This window comes from Rattus norvegicus, chromosome 3 (assembly GCF_036323735.1).
Source record: "Rattus norvegicus strain BN/NHsdMcwi chromosome 3, GRCr8, whole genome shotgun sequence".
Taxonomy (NCBI): Eukaryota; Metazoa; Chordata; class Mammalia; order Rodentia; family Muridae; genus Rattus; species Rattus norvegicus.
In genome coordinates, this window is record NC_086021.1 from 49,232,126 (window position 1) to 49,244,285 (window position 12,160).

Consider the following 12,160-nt stretch of genomic DNA (forward strand, 5'->3'; position numbering starts at 1 on the left):
TCTGATATAGCATCAAGGAAGAGTACCTACGTATGCATAATGGTCCCTATGACACTCCTTTCAAAGTGCTATCTCTATGAAGCAGGATTTTCTCCATGGTCTTCCACTTAAATGGCACATTGCCAGCAGGTATAGAGATGTAGTAAATTAATGACATTTCTTCACTAGTATTTCTTATTTTGGAAACTATTAATTTTTACAAACATAATTTGTCACCATGTACTCATTATTGTATTCTTGTTATTTAAAGTGACAATATGAACTGGGCATAGTGGCACATGCCTTTAATCCTAGCAGGAGTCAGAGGCAGGTGGATCTCTGTGAATTCAAGGCCAGCCTGTTCTGCATAGTGAGTTCCAGGACAGACAAAGCAACATGGTAAGATGAGACCCTGTCTCAAACAAACAAACCAAAATACCAAAAAAGAGGAGGAGGAGGAGGAGCAAGAGGAGGAGGAGGAGGAGCAAGAGGAGGAGGAGGAAGAGAATGTAATTTACATACCGTCCTCAGTTTTCATGTCTAAAATAGTAAACACTCATAGGTATAATCTAAAGAAAAGCCCTTTGGTGTCTTGCTCCTTTTGTAAACCTTTGTGATTACCATGAGAATATGTGCGAGGGCAGGTACAGGACAGAGGACAGCTCTGTCAACTGGTTCTCTCCTCCCACATTTTCATAGGTTTGGGAATTAGAACTCAGGTCATCAGGCTTCCTGGGTAAGCTTTCAGCCTCTGGCCTATCTGACTGGCTCACTCATTTTTAAGAGTGTTTGTTGGAGGAGAGGGACCTGGACAAGACTGAGCATTCACTGTGTTCTACGCTTGTTTTCACTCTCCATCTAGCAGTGTGTCTGTGCCCACTGCAATACAGAAACCTTTACATTAAGGTTGGAGCTGGTGCAATGCTGTACTTTTTGGAAAGAAACAGCTTTTAAAAAACAAGCATTGCCAAATGCAGTGCTTTTCATAGGTCTTTCTCTAAGTCCTTTCTATTAGCTGTGCCGTGCTACAGATGGTTATAACAAAACATTAAGGCCTGGGTAGAAAGGAGAAAACAAATTACTCTGCAGAGAGCCCAGAGAGTCTGCTAAAATACTGTCAGTTATTTATCTACTGTCAGCATAGGTTGTATTATAGCCCTTAACAATCTCAGATTCAGAAAGACCAAAGAGCTGCAGACCTTGCATTTAAGGGTCTGTTCTCACACACAGACATTTTATTCAACACATATAAAAAGTCAGAATGTATCTTTTAGAAAATGTCACTTTTTGATTTTGATACATATTTTACAAAGGAGGCTCAACATTTGGTGGACTCAGTACAGGATGTGTTAAGAGGCTGAACACAGTATTTGAGACCGTTCATGATCCCATCATGGGAGCTCTGCAGACTCCACGACACGGTTCTCATGATGATGCTGAGGAGGGAGATAACACTGCTGCTACTTCCCCTGTCCATTCTCCTCTAGAAAATGGGCATGACCAAGACAAAAATGCAACAGAGAGCAGAGCTTCCGTAGCTACTCAGAAGGAATGCACGAGTTAAAGTGGCTCAGATGAAGACCAGGGCACAGCGGCCACAGCATGGAGCAGTGAACGAACAGGACTGCATAAGAGACCCAGACAGCCCCACTCATTTCCAGGGAAAGCAAGCTTTCCCTGAGAACACAATTCATAGCGATAGGTCAATGACAGGATCTCCAGCCATACAATGAAGTCTAAATGAATGCGTGCTTGAAGCTGGGGATGAACTAGTCTTAATTTTCTAATTCATATTCACCAATTAAAATAAACTGATTTTTATGAGCAAATTTACATAAATCAGATGATAAAGCACCTACCACTAAAGGGTAGGAGTTCAGCTCCCAACATTTGCATATATTCTCCTAAAGAAACATAGGCATTTTAGCTTTTCATTGAAGAGTCTTGCTGTGCCGGAACTCTAATGGGCTTAGAACAGTAAATTTTGAAGAAACTGATTGCTACCCCTGTAGCTAGTAAATGTCTGCCTAGACCCAGTGGCATTTGAAAAAAGTGTTTTATCATAAAATTATCCCAGCAGAGTCCATTCTGCAAGATAACATCATCATCATCATCATCAGTACTCCATGCAGGACCCAACAGCTCTGGCACAATATTGCCAGTCATTTATCTGTTGTCAGCACAGGTTACACACTGTAATCCTTGACTGCCTCGGAATTAGAATGTCTTTGATGTCCCCACAAGAGTTTTTTGCCCGAAGGCTTTACCAATGCTCGGCGGCTCAGTGTTTATTCCTCCTAATCTTCCTCTCATCTCCAGGCTAGCAGTGACAGATGGTTATGGGCACACAATAGTATTAAGAGTTTGATATTTTTTTTATGCTGTGCTCTCTGTACAACAAATAGCTATCAGACGCGGGCCAGAGAGCTGACATGGCTCGCGTAGGTAATGGCAAACAAACAGCTCGGGTTGATGCCTTCTGTCATTTCCCCTCCTAACCCTGCTTGTTTTCATTGTATACTCTCAAAGGTAAACTATATTAACCTTATAGACTGTTATTAAAAAGATATATCTATATGAGCATAAAGTGCTTTTCTTTTTTCTTTTTCTTACTCTTTTGATTATGAAAGTAATACTGCTGACATATTGAACAAATATCGAATGTCAACATAAATTTTTAGTGTGTGATAATATCCCCTTCATATAGCTGTGTGTCAGGCGGGAACCCGTGGATGATGCATAGCAGTAAATAACCCAAACAAAATTAGTTCTCTTGTCAGCTTCTACCTTGTATGTCCCCAGGCATCAGTAAAATTGACTGCACGCTAGATTTTCAAAATTAGCCCTAATGTTAGCTATGTGTCTGGCAACCTCCAAGTTTCCAATGTTCTACTATATTACCCGTAAGGATGAATGTGTTACTTTTATATTTTGGCATTTACTCTTGCCGATGCAGCTTTTTTCCCCTCTTCTCCAAATTAAAAATAATTTAGCTTTAACAATAAGAATGTGCACAAACATCATGCTGCATCTCTTTAAGCAACTAACTTTAGGCAATTAAATTAAATTAAAGCAAAAATATACAAAGGAAGAGAGGGAATTATTCAATTTAATATTGTTAATTTTATTAACATAGCTCTGTCTAATTTTGTGCAGTGTTGAATAACATGGTTCTCAATGTTGGGAGAACCTTGCCTCTAAATTGTTTTATACCCATGATCTCCAAATTATTTAACATTTTTATGAAAATACAGAACCAAACTTTTAGAACTGACTTTCTTGTAGTAACTACTCATTTAGAGGGAAGCAAAGGTTAGTGGACTAGAGGTTTGCAGAAGGCAGGAGTGAGGGTGGGGACTTTACCTTCAAATAGGTTCATTTCATCCCAACCCACTGTACTTGATGGCATGTGAAGGAATACTGACTGAGCCCCGTGATGCTCTGGGGACATGAGGCTGGAAGGGTGACAGGGAGCAGACAAGCCCCAAACTGCGTCTCGTAACAGCGCTCAGTCCCTACATTTCAGGCTCATGCACTCGGAATCAAAGGCAGAATCCCTTCAGGTACCAGATGCTGCACACCACCTGGGAGCGAGGACTTTAATATGCTCGGAGGCAAATCCTGGGTAAAGGCGCTTTCCTGCCGGTGTGTGCTTATTGCTTCACCTGCAAACAGTTGCTCTCAATCGGACCTAATGATCAGCCCAGCACTGCGGCAATAAAGAGGCCATAATCTGTAGGGGAAGCAACTCTAATCAGGCCACATGCAGATTAAACTAACTGGGAGGAATAAAAACTAGATTAAAATATTCATGCCTAATACCGAAGATTATCAGGACATTTTACCTCCTTAAATCCTAATTTATAGAAGCCAGGGCTAGGTTTACGAGTTTATATTTGGTGGAATTATATGCTGCATTGATTTTCCTGTGATGAGAAGACATTCAGCTAGACAATTTTGACTAGCACAACATAAAGGCATTTGGCAGGAGGGAGACGCTTCACATGCAGTAATCCACTGCAAATAAAATGAAGCTGTCCATTTGCCACTGGTCAAAGCAAGAGTAAGGAGCGGAGAGGATCGTTCTAACAGTGATGCTCGCTACTGAAGTCCACATGTGAACTGACTCTGCATTAACAGGCATGGGAGTGTACAATGGCATACGATTTTTCTCCTTTGAAACTTCGTGAATAACATTTGATGTTTTAAATGTGTCTGGCTGCTATTACGGGTTGAACAAATCATTACAAGTGTTATCTATAACTCCCATATAAGATAAAACCACAGTAGTTAATGCACAGTTATGGGCACTGCTGCCTTGGTGCTGTACTGGCATAGTAACACTGCTAGGTGAATCTGTAAGAGAAATTCCAAGCCATCCTTTGCTAAAGCTATAAGGACATCAGGTTAGAAAGTCCACCATGAAAACACATTTTGTAACACGTAGAGAGTGGCGTGTCCTGACTTACCACCTGTGCGGCCATGTAATGTGCAGCGGTCTCTGCTGATCTTCAGCTCCACACAAAAAGGTGCTGTGACCAAGAGCCGGGTTTTCTTCGCTCACAGGAAGGGAGACTGATTTGAGGATTGTTGGGGTGTCCAGGGTTTCTTGTTCAGTATCAAGGCCAGGGTGTTCATCAGACTTTGATTCAAAATTCTCCAGTGACTTCTTAGAAAGCCTCTGCTCTGGTTGGGGAGGAAGCGTCACAGACAGCGCTGCAGCATCATTTCCAATAAGGCTGAGCATCCTCCTTAAGTGGGCTATTTTGTGCTTGGGCATGAATCTGTTACAAAAAGGGAATGCAATATGCTTTTAGTGGGAAAAAAAAAGTAAAATTAGTCCCTTACCTTCCTATAAGGACACAGTGATGACACACAAAACTGAGAGAAAATGAAGCTGCTATGACAAAAGTTCTCAGGAAAAGTGCAACAAGTATTAGTCACCAAGAGGAAGCTGGAAGGTTTGAAGTTGGCCAAGACTTTCTTAACAGTTTCCAAGAGGTTTTGTGGCTACAAACTGATGTGGTCCGTACTGTAGACCACACGGCCATGGATGTAGTTTGCCGTCGCTCACTCATTTGTCTTTCTGGATTCCCATTTTCTGTATGCAGTCATGCCAAGGCCTAAAACAACTCTCGCCATTCACTGACATCTTCCTCGGTTAACTCTTGCCATTTCTGTTCATGGGCTCTTTTGTGTTCCTGGGAACCTATACATACTCTATTAAGTTGATGTGGCTGATGTCTCTTGAAGTACATTTTACTCTTTGTAATTTTCATATCTATGTATTTCTATAGTCCTTTGTCAATCAGAGCTAAATACAGTACTGATTTGAAAGAATTGAAATTTAAAAATCTTTACAAAGATTCTAACATAGCCTAAAATCAAACAGTCATCTATACCACTACAAGCTATAACCTTAAGGAGCTCTCATATAGGGAGCAAACCAAGAGTGCTGAGAGTGGGAGACAGCGAATGAACAGCCACCTAGTCTATGCTAGCAACACCTTCTATACAGTAACAGACACTCTAACTTCTGAAACTGGAAATAAGAATATTCCTGACTTGTAGACCAGTAAAAGCTTAAAGGCGGCTTTATGGAAAGATTTTACACGCAGGCAAGTTCTGTGTTTGGAGGAAGGTAGAAAAGGATGTGGAGGAAGAGGGCTTCATTTGGAGTAGCACCCAACCCAGGAAGCAGGTCTGGAGACGCTGGCTGGGCCAGGTGACTGAACTCTCAGAACCTGAGAGTAAATGGCAGGATTTACTAGGGAGCAGGTAGTTTGTAAAAGCTCATCCAGAGACTAGGCCTTTTCCTAAACTGTCTCCTCAGTGAATAAACAGAAAATACATGTATGTAAGGGGCAGGTGGGGAAGAAAACTCCTGAAAGCAGAGTAAGCTACAGTTATAGGTGAAGGAAGGGATTTTGAAATAGTGCCACACTCTAGAGATGAAACAAAAGCCTCCCTACACGGAACATGTAACAGAAGCACAGACCCTTCAGAAGGCCTTGGAGTGGGCAGCTTACCACTTCAACCATTCCCTGGTGACGGCTGAGCGTGCTCACAGAGCGTCCCTCTGTGGGTGGGACAGGCAGAAGCCCTGAGAGGATAAGGGTTTATGAGTGACATCCAGGAGGAGAGGTGAGGAAGGCACAGGAACTTTGGGCTATTCCCCTGAGGACACTTGCTGAGAAAGAAGCAGGATTCTTGGGAAACAGTAAAAAATTATAACACAGGTGATGAATGGCAGGATTTACTAGGGAGCGGGTAGTTTGTAAAAGCTAATAAATGGCTTTCTTGCAAAGATGAAGGAAAGAGGAAACTGAAAAATAAAACAATAAAACAAAACTGTTTTAGATACCAAGTGCAGAATCTGAAGACTTATTTCCTAAACCGGTTAGTTCAGGTCCCCTATTTCTAGCAAGGTAAATAAAGGTTGTGATTAAAACTAAAAACATTCATATGTGTGCATACATGCCTCCTTGGTGGGGGCTGGGGAGGAGAGGGATGGGCCAGAAGTTCATACAGTAAAAGATATTCAAAAATGAACAAAAGTCAGGTGTGTTGAGGAGTGAGGGCAGTGCTCATGGAAACAGGCAGAGTTAACTAAGCCTAAAGCCAGGCCTGATGAACAACACTAGAAAGCAGCATAGGGAACCTATGTGAACTCAACAGCTTATCCATTGCTCATCACTGAGAGAGTCTACCACTAAAAGGCGTCTTCAGGGACTCCTGTGCTTGTTCTATGAAGCCTCGTATCTATTCTGGTTCCAAACAGTTAGATCAACAGTACATGGAACTCCTGTCTTCCTGAGTTAGGCTAAACAGATGACGGCACACAGAGAGAACTACAAAGAATTGAACCAATTTTCTACATTTTTAAATAAAATGATGAGACAGTCTTTGATTTAAAGTGGAAAAAAAACTGGGCATTTACATATTGTAATGCCACATCATAGGTACTGAAGTTTTAAAAGAACGAATGAACCTTCTTCCTAAAACAAAATCAAAATACGAATGGCACCTTAAGTTCTCACTGAGGACCACAATGGATAGGGAGGGGTGTGTGTGTGTGTGTGTGTGTGTGTGTGTGTGTGTGTGTGTGTGTGCGCGCGCGTGCTCGAGAGGGAGAGGGAGAGGGAGAGGGAGAGAGAGAGAGGGAGAGAGGGAGGGAGGGAGGGAGGGAGGGAGGAAGGGAGAGAGAGAGAGAGAGAGAGAGAGGGAGAGGGGGAGAGAGAGAGGGAGGGAGGGAAGGAGAGGGAGAGAGAGAGAGAGGGAGAGGGAGAGGGAGAGGGAGAGGGAGAGGGAGAGGGAGAGGGAGAGAGAGAGAGAGAGAGAGAGAGAGAGAGAGAGAGAGAGAGAGAGAGATCTTTAACTTCCTGGGAAGAAGGACAGCTAGTCAGATTAGGAGCCTCCAGCCTGGGCACATCTGGAAAGTGGCAGTAGAAACGTTACATCTACTTGTTTATGTAGATAAAGAATGCCAGCAAAGGAAAAAAAAAATCCCATTCCAACAAAATTACAAACAGTGCACAAAGGATTCACAACTACAAATAAATCAATGAGAATTGAAACAATATCTTCACTTTTAGAAAAGAGTATCATGACCCATCTTACTCTATTAAAATCTATTTATACTCTCTAGAATGTGAGGGAAATTGCAAATTAAAGAGCATAGGAGACTGGCTCAAGGGCTGTAAACAATAAGAGTTGATAACTGACAAGGAATTGTGAAGTTGGTAGGTTCCAGGCCTGATTATACTCCCCAAGCTTACCAAAGCATCCTCAGGACGATCGGTTGTAGCAGCTGCCTGGTAGGTGGTATGGAATAAGGACAAGGGAAGATGCAGGATATAATCAGGACAGTACGTCAAAGGGCTTACAAATCCTATCTCATGAACCCATGAAAACAGACTATCTTGAGATCAGGATGGACATAGGAGAACGTCCCTGGAAACATTCTGAACTAGCTCAGGTGAGCAAGTGCTCACCTGGCCCAGCACTGGCTTCTGGGTCTGACCTGGCCCAGCACTGGCTTCTGGGTCTGACCTGGCCCAGCACTGGCTTCTGGGTCTTCTGCAGAGGTTGGAAGACGCTGATTCTCACTGAATGCTGATTTCACTGGAGTCCCTGACAACTGTATATGTTTGAAAATTAGATAGTTCTTAGAAGAGCAATAATAATGATTAAGGCAATGGAAGAGTTGATTTATGAGGACAGATTAAAGGAGCTAAATATGAATGGCCTGGTGAAGTGACAACTAGACGGATACATAATAGGCGTCTCTAAGGAGAAAGAATAATTATTTAGCCTGGTACAAGGGGGTATAACTAGGAATAATGAGATGAAATTAAGAATGGGAAATTTTAAGCTGAATTTCAAGAAAAACTCCCTGACGGTGTAATTTATTAGCTCTTAGAATAAATTCCCCATGGAATTCTAGAGCTATGGAAACTTAATAATTGAGCTGGACAAAATACCAATAAATAACATAGATAACAATCCAGTACCTAGAAGTAGGTGGCTATAGCAATTTTTTTACTCATCTATATATCTTTTTACACTTTTCTTTAACAGTCTATTTATTATAGCAATTGTCACCCAAAGAAGTATTTAGGTAATTACCTGGATTTAACAGGGCACCTCCTTTAGTTAGGGTAAGTTAAAAATACTACTATCATACACTTGGTAGCAAAAGTGATGGCAGAAAATAAAACAAATTTTAACTACTTAATTTCAATAAAGCTGGCTTTTAGGCAGACTGGACAAATTCATTCATCTGAAAATAAAACAATATTATTCACCATCCTGTACAAAGTGAATCTCTGTGCCTTGGAGCTCATATTTTCAAAGACATGTTTATGTAAACAATTTATTGCCATAATAGAAATTAAAAAACAACAGCTTTCTGCCTCTCGGAATGCAATTCTGTGGTCAATTACTCCTCATCAATACCAAGTTCAAATAGGCATAATGCTAGCAAGCAGTTTGGTTAACAATAGACATCACTCTAATTAACCCACCCAGAATGTTCTTATCCAGACACTATTTATAATCCACAGATAAGAGATACCTGCAATAAACTGTTCTCATGCTTTATAAAATCCCTTAGAGCCGGACTAACATGCAAATGTCATGTGTATCCTAGAACTGACCTACAGACACTCTGCAGATAGGCTCAAGTCTCAGCACTTCTTTCTTTTCCTCAGCTTCAACTCATGTGGAGCTGCTAATGAGGAGAGAAAGAGAGAGAAGGTTGAGAAATAAGGAGAGAAAGAAAACAAAAGAAAAACAGACCAGCCTATCAGAGCACAGATCAGGGATCTCTCAGGATTATGATTCAGCACACTCATTCCCACACTTCTAATCTGTTACTTGCCTGAGGACTCTCCTTTCTAACTTTCTTCAGAGCCAATGCACGAAAGGGAGTTCCTCTTTTCAAAACCCAATCTTCCCCATCTTTGTCCTACAGTCTCCAAAGTCACAAAAATCCCAGTACTATGCCAGGCACACTATAAAGACAAGCTTAGGCAAGTGTTTCCTAGGTCCAAATTCATATCCCCTCCTCCCAGCCTTTGCAAGTCCACACACACAAACCTAGAGTTGGACCTTAAGTCAGTCAGGAGAAGCAATAAATAAGTTTAAATGATGTTGCTATGGACACTAAATGAAGGAAAACCTCTTCACCGTTTCAGGTAATTTCTGGAGCTGACCAGAGAGGGATTCAGGAGGAAGGAAGGCACACTTTAGAACAAGGAAATGCCTAAGGGAATGCTTCAGCTGAAATGTACTCATGGGAGATGTACTACTCTGGAGATTGTAATAAAAATACTCATCACGGTAATTTCTGACTATAGTTCTATAGACAAATGAGTAAACATGTTTACGAATTGTAGTCCAAGAGAAAGATGATATATAGTTTTGCTTTGGAAAAGAGATTGGGGGCCTGGTCCTTTCTGCTGAGAGAGACTGCTAGTCTGCTGCCAGAAGATACCATACCCTGATGTATCCCTGGAGATCTTCTGCACTCAGGACATTTGACACCACAACCTGATGCATCCCCGGAGATCTGCTGCACACAAGGCAACTGAGCAACTGGTCACCAGCTTATCTACTCCCCTGAAGACACCACAGCTTGAAGGCATCCCAGGAATTCTTCTGTTCACAAGTCAACTGGGCAACAGACACCAGTCTGGAGACCACCTGGGGGATCTGTGTCATGCAGGACAACTGACCCAACAGACTGAAAAACTCCCTGGAGTTCTACTGCACACAGGGAAACAGAAACTACAGTCTGCGGGATCCCTGGAGAACAGCTTCACAGAGGATAACAGCTTGACTACTCCTCTGAAGACCCAACAGCAGTCTGAAGGCTTCCCAGGAAATCTACTGCTGCCATGGCAACAAATCAGCAGCTCCTCTGCCTCTCTGAAGATCCTCCAGTTGGAAGGCCCTATAGGAGGTCTGCTACAGCCAGGGCCACAGGCCTACTAGAAGACCTGAAGCAACACAGGGATAAAAGATAGAGACTCCAGACAGTGTCACCTAGACCTGCAAACACCAGGGATAATCAGATGGTGAGAAGCAAGCGCAAGATCATAACCACAAGAAGCCAATATACATGGGCATCATCAAAACTCTGTTCTCCCACCACAGCAAACCCTGAATACACCAGCACACCTAAAAGCTGGAGGATACCGTAGAAAAGATTGACACAACTGTCAAAGAAAATTCAAATCATAAAAAACTTCTGACCCCAAACATCTAGGAAATTCAGGACACACACACACACACACACACACACACACACACACACACACACACACACAAAGAAATCTAAGCATAATTGGAATAGAGGAGAACTGTTTTCCAGCAAAAAGAACCTGAAAATGTCTTAAACAAAATCATAGAAGAAAACTTCCCCAACTTAAAAAGAGAGATGGCCATAAAGGTACAAGAAGCCTATAGAACACCAAATAAATGGGCCAAAAAAAGAAAATGCTCTCATCACATAATAAGCAAAACACTAAACACAGAACAAAGAAAGAATACTAAAAACTGCAAGAGAAAAGGGCCAAGTAATATACAAAGGTAGACCTATCAGAATTACACCAGACTTCTCAACAGAGACACTAAAAGCCAGAAGAGCCTGGTCAGAGGTCATACAGACTTTAAGAGAACACAAATGCCAGCCCAGGCTATTATACTTAGCAAAACTGTCAACCAACATATATGGAGGAAGCAAAATATTCCAGAACAAAACCAAATTCAAACAGTATCTATCTCCCAATCCAGACCTACAGAGGATCCTAGAAGGAAACCTGCAACACAAGGAAGGTCCTTACACCAAAGAAAAGTCAAGATATTAAGCATCTTAAAAGAAAGCCAAAAGGTGAGAACCACAAACACATAAAGCCACCTACCAAAAACAAAACAAAACAAAACAAAAAAACCCCCAAAAACCACCAAAAACAAAACAAAACAAAAAACCAACAAAAAACAAAACAAACAAACAAAACCGAAAAAAACCAAAACAACAACACAGGAACCAATATTCATCTGTCTTTAATATCTCTCAATATTAATGGACTCAAGTCACCAGTCACCTATAAAAAGACATAAACTACAGACTAGATACCCAAAAATATCCAGCATTTTGTTGCATCCAAGAAACACACCTCAATAACAAAGACAGACAGCATCTCAGTGTAAAGGATGGAAAAAGGTCTTCCAAGCAGATGGTCCTAAGAAACAAGCTGGAGCTGCTATCCTAATATCCAATAAAATAGACTTTCAACCAAAATGTATCAAGCGTGATGAAGAAGGACACTTCATATTCATCAAAGGGAAAATCCACCAAGACAAAGTCTCAATTCTGAACATCTATGCCCCAAATGCAAGGGTACCCACATTCATAAAAGAAATTTTACTAAAGCTCAAAACACACATAGAACCTCCCACAATAATAGTGGGAGACTTCAACACCCCACTCTCACCAATGGACAGGTAATTGAAACAGAAACTAAACAGAGATGCAGTGAAACTAATAGAGATTATTAACCAAATGGATTTAACAGACTATCTACAGAATATTTCATCCTAAAACAAAAGAATACACCTTCTTCTCAGCACCTCATGGGTACCTTCTCCAAAATTGACCATATAACTGATCACAAAA

The 12,160-nt window shown here is 41.4% G+C and overlaps 1 protein-coding gene across 30 annotated transcripts in view; it reads right to left on the reverse strand.

Moving 5' to 3' along the window:
* The window catches only part of Gtdc1 (glycosyltransferase-like domain containing 1), a 395,485-nt gene that overhangs the window by 56,016 nt on the left and 327,309 nt on the right, over positions 1 to 12,160 (reverse strand). For 27 of the 30 annotated variants that reach the window (XR_010064658.1, XR_010064659.1, NM_001024274.2 and 24 more), the window contains one exon: positions 4,449 to 4,763. Coding sequence is in view for 26 of the 30 variants with exons in the window: in NM_001024274.2 (NP_001019445.1) it covers positions 4,449 to 4,763 (315 nt within the window). In the remaining 4 variants the exon portion in view is untranslated. Of the gene's footprint in view, positions 1 to 4,448; positions 4,764 to 6,008; positions 6,083 to 12,160 lie in introns of those variants that run through there. The other 3 variants (XM_063284105.1, XM_063284103.1, XM_063284104.1) reach the window with 2 other exon arrangements.